General features: G+C 45.1%; 1 protein-coding gene across 1 annotated transcript in view; it reads right to left on the bottom strand.

Moving 5' to 3' along the window:
- Positions 1–11908, bottom strand: part of AFG3L2 (AFG3-like AAA ATPase 2) — a 64411-nt gene that overhangs the window by 15001 nt on the left and 37502 nt on the right. Inside the window, exons 7-12 of the mRNA XM_012649968.1 lie at positions 11764–11901; positions 7675–7828; positions 6456–6563; positions 6239–6364; positions 4063–4173; positions 1132–1247 (exon numbers count right to left, since the gene is read on the bottom strand). Of these exons, the coding sequence (XP_012505422.1) occupies positions 1132–1247; positions 4063–4173; positions 6239–6364; positions 6456–6563; positions 7675–7828; positions 11764–11901 (753 nt within the window). The remainder of the gene's footprint in view (positions 1–1131; positions 1248–4062; positions 4174–6238; positions 6365–6455; positions 6564–7674; positions 7829–11763; positions 11902–11908) is intronic.

Below are 11908 nucleotides of genomic sequence, written 5' to 3'. Positions count from 1 at the left end.
CCATGTGAACTGTAGATTCAGCTTCTCAATTTCTACAATAATGTTCTGCTATAATTATAAGAGACTGCACTGAAACTCTCAATTTGGGGAGAAGTGACATAACATTCCATGAATACAGTGCGTCTCCATTTTTATTTAAGTCTATTTATTTCAACATACAGGTCCTACAAATATTTTCTTAAATTTATCCCTCCATATTTCATGTCTTTCAATGCTACTGAAAGTGAAACTGAATTTTTAAAATTTCATTTTCCAACTGTTCATTGCTAATAACCAAAATACAGCTGGTCTTTGTATATTGGCCTTGGATTCCATAACCTTGCTAACTTCACTTATTAGTTCCAGTGGCTTCTTTGTAGATTCTTTGGGGTGTCTCAAGTGTGCTCTAACACTGTCTTCTCTGTGGCTGCCTGGCCTCAGGGGATCCCCCTCAATTCCCAGCTGTCCTCTGACATCGCAAGGCAGTTAGGCAGCTGCCTTCTGTCGTCTCTGTGGCGATGGTCTGGGGAATGAATTAGTTGCAAAAGCAGCAAACTTAAAAATCTCTCTTGGTCCACTTCCGTCTTTCAGGGATTGATTGCTCCTGGTCTCTGCTTACGATTTCGCCAGGCTCTCTGGGGTTGCCCCTGTGCATGTGTGGGTTATCAGTCAGCCACGGATGTGGCCAGTTTCTACTCAGATTTCGGTGTCACCCCTCTGAGTTTTCCTGCTTCTTGGATTTTCCTATTAAATTCCCAGTATTCTTCAAATTCTGAACTATCTCCTCTGCCACCTCAGGATGGCAAGACCAACGTCTTCCACCACTACAGTGGTTACAGAAAATCCTCAGGCAAGAAAGCCACAAACTCCCAGTGTCAACCCACTGCAGCTACTGCTTTTAAAAAGTAAACTCTCCCCCAGCTTTGGTCTGCTTTTGGACACTTTTTGGTCCCTTTAAATAACTTTCTTCCAAATTTTATAATTTATCTGCAGGAGGGTTTGTGTAACCACTTCATTCAACTGTCATTACCAGAAGTTTTTGCTAAATTCCTTTAAACATCTTTTATGTCTCTCCTTTGTGGGAGTCAACTTTCTTCCCAAGTAACTGCTCACATAAAGACCTGGACTGCTGACTGTGTGACACTGTTTCACCTTTAAGAGTGGGTCTGCATGCTCCAGATACCAGCCGGCAACTGCGTGACCTGCTTCATGGTACGCCACAGTCTTCTTCTCCTCGGGCTGCAGAACCTGAGTTTTCTTCTCTAAGCCTACCAAAATAATAACAAAAAATCCAGACCACTGTTTTAGTGACACTGACATTAAAAGACAGTTAGTTATACAGTGCTACACACGGCCTTATCCGAAATGGTATTTAAAGACTGAGCTGCCTATGACAATTCAGAAATTCCCAATCAAGGTCAGAATAAAAGCACAAGGTCTAGTTCAAAATATACCCAACTACAGTAAAAATGCACTCACTCCCCCTACCCCCTATTTTATCCTAACTCTGCTGCTCTTTAAAGCCATATCCTGTTGTGGGAAACAAATAGAAATGTAAAATAAAATTCAGCATTTAGGTCAATTTAAAACATAAAAAATTCATAGAAAACAAAGAACTCTGGAAAGGTCTTCATTGCTTAGTCTAGGTATTCAGAATTATCAAAAACTGGGTAGATAACCACACCTGCCATGAGAGACCAAGCGCTCGCTGTCTGTTCCTGACGGAAGGCAGACCAGAGTCAGAGAAAGCACCGGGCTAAGGCTCTGGAAGTGCCTCGTCGGAGCCGACAGGCTAGTGCCGGACACCGACACACTGACCACCCGGCCCGAGGGCTCAGATGGTCAGCTCTGCCTCAAGAGGATAAACCCCGGAGACCTAGGGACCAGAAGACCCCGTGTGGAGCCCACCTGTCAACTACAGAGCTGAAGGACCGCCAATCTGAGGACGAGTCTTCTCTGGCCTGGATAAAGGTGGGCTCCGCCCCTCATCTTATACCTCTATACTGTAGAAACTGCATCCTTTGTGCCAACACAAATCATCACACCGTGACAGCAGTAGCTTTGTTGCGGTCTAGGTAACTCATCTGAGAGAATTTCTCAACTGATAACATACTAGGCAAACTGGAAGACTGAAAAAAAGCTACGTTCCCAATGATACAACCCAAGACTAGTACATGCCATGGAGCTGCCAGGTCAGCAGTTAGGAAGGGGAGTGAACAAGCTCTCTGTTTTCTAAAGATGAACACCTCTGGCTTACCTGAAAAATCAAAGAACTTCCCCACAGTTTACCACGGAACTTGTCATTCTCTCAGTATGCTATCTCATTACGAAACAAGTGCCGGTGGCTTGGCTGCTGTCTACCTCGAGCGCGAGCCCCGGTGTGCCGGCTGCCCCGTCCTCTTTCCCTCTCTCCCTGACTGCTTCTCCCTGACCTAAACAAGGCGCACACACAGTTTTTACCTGTCTCTTCAGTGAATTATTTTAATTCCATCTACAGCTCTATCATCTTAGGGAGGGGTTTTTTCCCTGACATGAAATTTATAGAATAAGCGGTCTATTAATTAACTCATTCAGGAATTAGCTGTTCATCTGGCGCCTACCAGGCAACGCGCATTGTTATGCCAGCCCTGCAGCCTCGCTGGAAGGTCCACTCATCTGGCTTTGTGCTCTCCACTCAGCTCAAACCGTCCTGTCAACAGCCACTCCCAACAGCCTCACCAGCAAACCCAGTGGTCCTCTTCCTTTGAAGCCCTCCTCCCTCCCCTGCTGACGGCCCCTCCTCGCCTCCTGGCTCCTCCAACCTGCCTGGTCCCCTTTATTGCCCCTTCCTTGCCTTAGTGGCTGACACACCTTCAGTGCCCGCGGCATTGAGCTTTGGTGCCTTTGCTGACTCACTTTTCTCCTCTCTGCTACAAAATGTGGGCACTGGGCAACTGTTTTCTCTGCAGATCTCCCCTCTTCCTCCCCAGGGGGAACGTGCTCCCTGAGCATCCTCACCCACCTGTACTACTCCACCCAGCACACCCTGGGACCACCACCCCGTACCAGAGTTCCACGTGGACACCCTGCCCTGGCTCAAATTCAGCCCCTCTCATTCTCTGCCCAACCAGCTGGCCCAGGAGCACCCCATCTCCCTGTATGGCCTTCCAGTCTGTCCTGACTTTGCCACCGGACTCCCCACGCTATGCCTGCTAGCTTACGCTGATGGCCACGGGTTCTCTGCCTCCAGATGCTTCCCTCCTCTTCAAAGCCAGATTCGTTTTCCGAAAATACCACCGATCACTGTCACTCAGTGGCTCAGGAGAAACCCACCTTAGTTCAGTAACAGCCACAGGACAACATTTAAGAAGCCCTTGAGCTTAGCATTCCAAAATCTAGACTTAACTTTTTTGAACTTTACCTTACTTCCCCCAGAAATGTGCATCTGACCAGTTGACTTTCCCTCCCTAAACTCAGGGTGTGACACCATCACCGTCAAACTCCCTTCTGGTTCAGGCCATGCTCACAGCACACTCGCTTTTCTGCTGAACTAGTGTATGTCCCTCCTCTTCTGTGGAGCTCTGCCTGCCAGTGCTCTTCCCTCCTTTGAGTGCCCAAGTACTTGAATTGCTGGTTTCAGAGGGGTGAGATCATAAGCTCTACAGGATGCAAGGAAAACGTGCCGTGTGCATCCCCACTGCACTGGCCGAGAACGAGCACCTCCCGGCTAAACGGCTGTTGTGGTTATTTTACACCCATTACCTGTACCTAGCACAGAGCACATTTAATTCCTGTGATGAGATTTTTGGAAACAGGAAGGGTGTGAGCTTTTATAGAATCTTGACTGGTATAATTCGGGGGTGAGGTCACTGCTTGCTGCCCGCACACGTAAGCTGCCATCGCAGACTCAGCCAGCACCTTCGACCTCCACGCAGACAGCAGGGGAAGGGGGCCCGTGACACCAAGAGAGCACAGGGCAGGACCCAAACGGGCATGGTGGGCAGATGCATTTCTCTGCTTCTAGATTTTACCAAAACAGAGAAATCCCTGGCCTCGAATTCATTTTATCAGCCTTTTGACTTGAGTTACACTCAGCTGCCTTACCACCAATCACGCGTTCGATCGCTTGTTCAAAGTGTTTCTGATTTATGGAATCTGACAGGTGCCTCGCAGCAATCAAAGCAGCTTCATTGCAGACATTAGCAACATCAGCTCCTGCAAAATGAACATGCAGAACAGCTCACCCATCAAAATATGCTCAAACTGATTAGTGACACATTACAGATGACCAAATCCATAGTCGATCAGCAGTCACTGGATAAGGGGTTTATGTAAATGTAACTCAGTTTGATTCATGATAACCCTAAACTACTGTCACACTTGGTACTGGCCTGGTACAATTCTGACCCTCTGAACCGAGATGAAAGTATTAGTAGTAAATAGATAATTACAGACAACTATTTACCTTAATGGACAATATGGCTCATATAACAGCAAACTAAGGCAGCATTTACAAATGCTCATCAGCTAGCTTAGCTCCACCATCTCTGTCACGAAAGTGGCTTCTGTGGATATTGGGCGATATGCTGACACATAATGTTAAACCTAAGCATTAAAACCACCTAGCACATTTTCTGCTGACAAGTACTCTTAAAAAAAAAAATCACTTAGCAACTTAGCACACTCAATAAAGCAACTAATTTTTAATATAGTTTAAAAGCTTGCCAAATGCTTCTCAGATCCATAAGACTCTTTAACTTTTCAGATTAAGTATATGGAACACAAATAAGCTATAGAACAAGCACACTATATGCACTCAATAAACAAATATTAAAACATTACAAATTTGAAAGTCCAAAGACAAGAAACAAGTAAAAAGATTGGACCCCTGGGATATTTAAGATGACCATCTTCTGACCATACTATTGTGTAATCTTCTCATACTTCTCAACTGTTCCTTTTTATTTCATTTTGAGTTTACAAAGAGGGTGACAGGAACTGAGAAAGAAAGGATCATATTTTACATTAAAAATACTCGTGACTGGGCATGGTGGCTAATACCTGTAATCCTAGCACTTCAGGAGACCCCATGTCTAAAAAACAAAAAAAATATATTTTTTCAATTAGCTGGGCATGGTGGCGCACATCTATAGTCCCAGCTGCTCAGGAGGCTGAGGTAGGAGGATCACTTGAGCCCCGGAGTTCAAGGCTACAGTGAGCTATGATTGCACTCCAGCCTAGGCAACAGAGGGGAACCCCATCTCTTAAAAAAAAAAAGAAAAAGAAAAAAGACAATAACCATGTTGGTGAGGATATGGAGAAACATAACACTGCTGGTGGGAACGTAAAATGGTGCAGGTACTTTGGAAAACAGTCGGGCATTTCCTCAAAAGTTAAACACAGAGTTACCACATGACCCAGCAATGCCACTCCTAGGTATATAACCAAGAGAAATAAAAACATATGTCTATACAAAAATCTGCACACCAATGTTTGTGGCATTATTCGTAATAGCCAAAAGATGGAAACAACCCAAATATCCATCAACTGATGAATGGATAAATAAGATGTAGAATATCCAAAAACAGAATATGACCTGGCCATAAAAAGGAATGAAGTTCTGATGTCTGCTACGATATGCATCAACCCTGAAAACACTCTGCTAAGTGAACATAAGCCAGGCACAAAAGACCACGTGTTATGCAATTCCATTGATACAAAACGTCCAGAATAGGAAACCTATAGAGATAGAAAGTAGATTAGGGGTTGTCTTGGGCTGGGAACAGAGGGAGTAGCTGCTAGTGGATTCTCTGGGGCGATGTTTTAAAATTAGATTGCAGTGAATGGTGCACAACTCTGTTATATACTAAAAATCACTGAATTGTATACTTTATACAGGTGATTTTTAAGGTATCTTAATTTTGTCTCCATAGAGCTTTTTAAAAACAACACTTGGGAATAACCCTGCAATATTTATAGATAAAACAATACGCTGTCAGGTACTTGCCACAAAATACTCCAGAGGCAGAGGGAAGCGGGTGGGGGTATAAATAAGGTCAGCTGTGAATCAGTAATTGCTCCTGAAACTAGGCGAGGGTGCAGATGGGTTCACCACACTATTTCCTGAAAGTCTGTGTATGTTTGAAATTTCTCATGATAAAAACATACAAAATACATACTTAGGAAGCCCCCGTGAGAGAGTAACAAAGTGAACTGGTACCCGGTAACTGTCAGTGATTTCAAAGTACTTATAAATAGGACGGTGGTACTTTCCACTCACCTGAAAACCCTGGAGTTAAGGATGCCAGTTTTCTTGCCAATTTCTCCTTCTCCAGGCTACTGTCCAGTTTCAGTGGTCGGAGGTGAACTTTGAAAATAGAGGCTCTTCCTTTTATGTCTGGTGGTCCTTTAGAAATTATTTTTAGGGAAAAAAAAATCATAGTGAAATAGACCTATACCCACGAGAACTGGGCTGAACCCAGTGAACACCGCCTCACCGATGAAGATCTGCCTGTCGAAGCGCCCCGGCCTCAGCAGCGCGGGGTCCAGGATATCCGGTCTGTTGGTGCCCGCCAAAATGACGACGTTCGTCGTCGTGTTAAAACCTGAAAAGACAGTAACAGAAATACGGTCATCATTAAATGACATGAGGCAGAAGGCAGCAGTGCGCCTGAGCACTAGAAATATACTTCTACACTGAATGTGTTTTTCTATTCATTATCCAGTAGTTTTTAAGTCACAAACTTGAATTATTTTTCTTACTATTCATCTTCTCCTTAACAATCATATATTAAACTTTTAAGAATCAATTTCCTAAAGACAAATAACCAAAGATTCTAACTTATTTAAGTAGAAATTTTGAGGATGTTGTCAATTTTAAAAATGTTTAAAATCAGATTGATTGCAAATGATGTGTCTGACTCCCTGCGCGCAGGAGACTAACTGCCTGTCTGGAAGCAGGTACTGACTTCCACCCCCACCTCTTCTCCAGACTCAAGGCTGCTCAGCTTGAACAGCCATTTCTCAATGTCGATGCCGTGGCCCCAGACCCTTCACCCTCAGACCCTGGCACTGAAGGGGCTCAGGGGTTGATTTCCCCCAAATGTGGCACTCCAATTTGGACACAGTACTGAGTGTGGGCTACTGTCACACAACGGGGGGGAGCTCTCCCTTCGCATCTGATACTATGCCCGGCTTCATCATCTAAGCCAGTCCAATCCTTAGCGCCGTGTGGCCCCTTCGGGCACATACAACCGTCTATCTTCCAGCAAGAAGGACATGCCACACATGAGGACTGGCTTTCCCAAACAAAAAGAAAGCTGACGAATACGGGAAGACTGCTACTCTCTTAGTAAAAAAGTATTTGAAATTTGCTAAATTCGCACTTGGTTAGGCTTGGGTCTTCCTTGTGCTTCGGAGGTATCGATGATTTAGACACTGAGACTATAATTCTTCTGCATATCCAAATTTTCCCCTTATTCAACACCAGGTACAAACACCACCTTAACACCAATATTAAGTTATGGCAGGCTATCAGGCAAGAATATTTTGCTATTATTTGTATTAGTATAAAAGAGCCTTTAAAAAGGGCTGTTTCTTTTACAAAAATTCTTTTTTTGGGGGGGGGTACTAAATATCAGAATAAGGATTCTCATTTTGGAGATACGGAGGACAATTGGAAAGTGTAGTTTAAATTCAAGAGACTTGACTATTCACCATCCATCTCCACGAGCAGCTGGTTAAGGGTATTCTCCTGCTCGCTCTGCCCTCCAAAGTTGCCTCTTCCCCTCTTCCTCCCCACCGCGTCTATCTCATCGATGAAGAGGATGCAAGGGGCATTCTTCCGAGCGAGGGCAAATAAGTCTCGGACCTTGATGAAAACAGAAACACGAGAGTCACCGGACGAGTATTATTTATCCTCCGAATAAAAAATAAACCCCAAGTTTCCCGTCCCATAGGAAGACCATCCTTTTGTGCTGCACACGGCACAGTACATATTTAAAAAGAGTAGCGCGTGGCAAAGCAGTGGCAAATGACAAGTAGCGTGGTGGGTAACTGATTTAAGGTAAGTACACGTTATTTCTAAAATCTCATAGACTCATGTATACGTAATAAGCACTGATAATATTTGCTATTTGTGTAACATTGACAAACAACATTACACATTTGCCCTATAAAAAGACAACACAGTAGAGCTGTAAACTCTGTGTTCAGCTGAGAAATTCAGACGTCTCAGGGTTCACATTTCATGCCTCAGACAATTAACAAGGAGAAGCGACCAACAGGTCCACGATCCTTACACCCACCGTGAAGGCGAGGAAAACCCAAGCCCGCCCCACTCACTGGCGGAGCGGGCGACTTTACTTCACTCGCCAGGTGTCCGAGTCTCCCGCCATCCTTTCCCACCCGGATTTCTGGGTTTCCATTCCTACACTGCTCTGAACACATCCCCTGAAATAACTTACGTCCCTCTACAGCCTCCCCTTCGAACTCCAGATCTGTGATCAGCAGACCCACCCCCTCCAGCTTGTCCCTGAGTGCATCCTCCCCCTCCCTGCCGGAACCGGAGCGTGGCTGTCCCTGCAAAGCCCTCAGGTAGAAGGAGTTTGATCTTCCCCTCCAGGCCAGGCGGTGTTGGGCTCTGCCTTACATTCCATTACTGCTGCCAAAATAATTCTACTGGAAAAACCCCTGCTTGGCGAGGCTCACACCCCGTGGCAGGCACTCTACCCACCTCGCCGTGGTCCTCCACAGGCCTGGTGCCCCACCAGGCACGATTTCCTCAGTGATTTCCACATCCATGTAGTTCTTAGTCTCTCAGTTCCCTGACCGCCTCTTTAATCACCTTTTGCTCTGCTCTGACAAGGCCATCGCTGCCGAGGTGCCCTCTAAACGACCAGCTTCAAGTCACCCACTTTCTGACCACCCCGTCCTGTGGTCTGGCCAGCCTCAGACACACCCAAGCATCTCACACCCCGTCTTCAATTTCCACTCTTCCGTGTTAGAGTGGTCCACCATTATCAACGCTCGACTCCCCCCTGTTCCTTTATTTTTCTATGACATAGCCTCCAAAACCCAGAGGAATCCACACGCTCCAACCGCTACAGTTCACCTTATCTAAGATGCCATCAGTGGTAAAAGATCCAGAGTTACTATACTTGCCATTAAGAAAGAAAATAACACTACCAGCTGAGGATTCAGTGCTTTCTTATTCATTCTAAGTTGTATCCTGATGTCTGCAAAAGTAACTGTGAGAGCACTTCGCATTTCTACAGCATTCTTTAAAAACATTTTAGACACTGGTAAAACACATGAAAGTAAAAACTGTGAATTTAAATTTCTTTCTTTTTTTTTTTGAGACAGAGTCTCACTCTTTTGCCCAGGCTAGAGTGAGTGCCGTGGCGTCAGCCTAGCTCACAGCAACCTCAAACTCCTGGGCTCAAGCAATCCTTCTGCCTCAGCCTCCCGAGTAGCTGGGACTACAGGCATGCGCCACCATGCCCGGCTAATTTCTCTATATATTTTTAGTTGTCCAATTAATTTCTTTCTAATTTTTAGTAGAGACGGGGTCTCACTCTTGCTCAGGCTGGTTTCTAACTCCTGAGCTCAAACAATCCGCCCGCCTCGGCCTCCCAGAGAGCTAGGATTACAGATGTGAGCCACTGCGCCCGGCCTTAAATTTTTTTTTTTTTGAGACAGAGTCTCACTGTGTTGCCCGGGCTAGAGTGCTGTGGCATCATCCTAGCTCACAGCAACCTCACACTCCTGGGCTCATGCGATCCTCCTGCCTCAGCCTCCCGAGTATCTGGGACTACAGGCATGCGCCACCATGCCCGGCTTATTTTTTCTATATATTTTTAGTTGTTCAATTAATTTCTTTCTAATTTTAGTAGAGACGGCGTCTCGCTCTTGCTCAGGATGGTTTTGAACTCCTGAGCTCAAACAATCCGTCCGCCTCGGCCTCCCAGAGAGCTAGGATGACAGGCGTGAGTGAATTTAAATTTCTTTAAATTTTGTTGTTGTTGAGACAGAGTCTCACTCCATCACCCTGGGTAGAGTACAGTGGGGTCATCACAGCTCACTGCAACCTCCAACTCCTGGGCTCAAGTGATCCTCCTGCCTCAGCCTCTCACATACGTAGCTGGGACAACAGGCACAAGCCACAATGCCCAGCTGATTTTTTTCTTTTTGATAAAGACAGGGTCTCACTCTTGCTCAGGCTGGTTTCGAACTTCTGAGCTCAAGCAGTCCTCCTACTTCAGCCTCCCAGAGTGCTAGGATTACAGTCGTGAGCCACCACACCCGACCCTCTTTAAAATTTAAACCACACTCATACATCCTGATTTCAAAACTTACTACAAAGCAACAGTAATCCAGATAGGGTGGTACTGGCATGAGGACAGACATGCAGATCAACAGGACGGAACTGCGAGTCCAGAAATAACCCCACGTATCTATCTATGGTCGAGAGTGCCAAGACCACTGAATGGGGAAAGAATAGTCTTTTCAGCAAATGGTGCTGGGAAAACTAAATATTCACATGCAAGAATGAGGATGGACTGTTACTTCATACTATATAAAAAAATTGAACTCAGAATGAATCACAGATCTAAACGTAAGAGCTAAAACTATAAAACTCTTAGAAGAAAACATAGGAGTAAACGTTCATCTAAGAACCCATTGCCAAACCTTGAATTTGGCAATGGGTTCTTAGAGATGACAACAAAAGCACAAGCACCAAAAGAAAATATAAATTAATAAGACTCCATCGAAATTAAAACCTTATGCTTCACTGTCAAGAAAATGAAAAGACAACCCACAGAATGGGAGAAAATATTTGCAAATCATATCTCTGATTAATAGTATCCAGACTATATAAATATGTTGAGTTGTAAGAGTTAAGGACAAACAACCCAATTTCAAAATGGACAAAGGATCTGAACAGACATCTCTGCAAGGAAGATACACAAACGATCAATAAGCACATAGAAGACGCTCAACATCACTAGCCATCAGGGAGATGCAAATCAACCACAATGAGACACCACCTCACATGCACTAGGACGGCTAGAATCAAAAAGACAGACAATAACAAGTGTTGGTGAGGACGTGGAAAAAGCAGGACCCTCACACACTGCCGGTGGAAATGTGAAATGGTGCAGCTACTTTGGAAAACAGTCTGATGGTTCCCCGAAAGTTAACCACAGAGCTACCATTTAACTTGAAAACATTACACCAAGTGAAAGAAGCCAGGCATAAAAGACCACATAGTATAATTTCATTTATATAAAATGTCTGGAATAGGAAAATCTACATACAGAAAGCAGATTAGTGTTTGCTTAGGGCTGGGAGTGAGGTAAGAGCAACAGGGGGTGGTAGTTAAAGGGTAAGAAGTTTCTTCTTGAGAGGATGGAAAGGCTGTAAAATTGACTGTGGTGAGGGCTGCACAGATCTGTGAACATATGAAAAGCGAATGAACTGTGTACTTCAAGGGGCTGAATTGTATGGTATGTGAATCATGTCTCGAAGCTGCTACCAAAAAAAAACCTGTAAATGGTAGCCGCTTCTTGAAATACATTAAGTTAGAATCACATTAGGTAACAGACTGCAACCCTGGTTGGGACGGGGAGGAGGGTGGAAGTCACAGGCCTTGCTGGAGGCTCAGCCCTGGCAGAGCGCTCAAGGCAGTGGCTGGTGAGGGGCACTCTGGCACTCCAGGGGACAGGGCCATCTTCACCAAGTCCCCATTTGGGGGGAGCTGGTGGGGACAGGAAATCTGTGCCATCAGAACATAGTAAGACTTACTCTAGCTGGACCCACACCAACAAACATCTCCAAAAACTCGGATCCGCTGACAGTGATGAAGGGAACGTTGGCTTCTCCGGCTGTGGCCTTAGCTAGCAGTGTCTTCCCAGTGCCCGGAGGACCGGTGAGAATGGCACCCTTCATA

This window comes from Propithecus coquereli, unplaced genomic scaffold (assembly GCF_000956105.1).
Source record: "Propithecus coquereli isolate 6110/MARCELLA unplaced genomic scaffold, Pcoq_1.0 Scaffold308, whole genome shotgun sequence".
NCBI lineage: Eukaryota > Metazoa > Chordata > Mammalia > Primates > Indriidae > Propithecus > Propithecus coquereli.
Note: the sequence above shows the minus strand (reverse complement) of the source record. Positions and strands in the feature narration are given on the sequence as shown.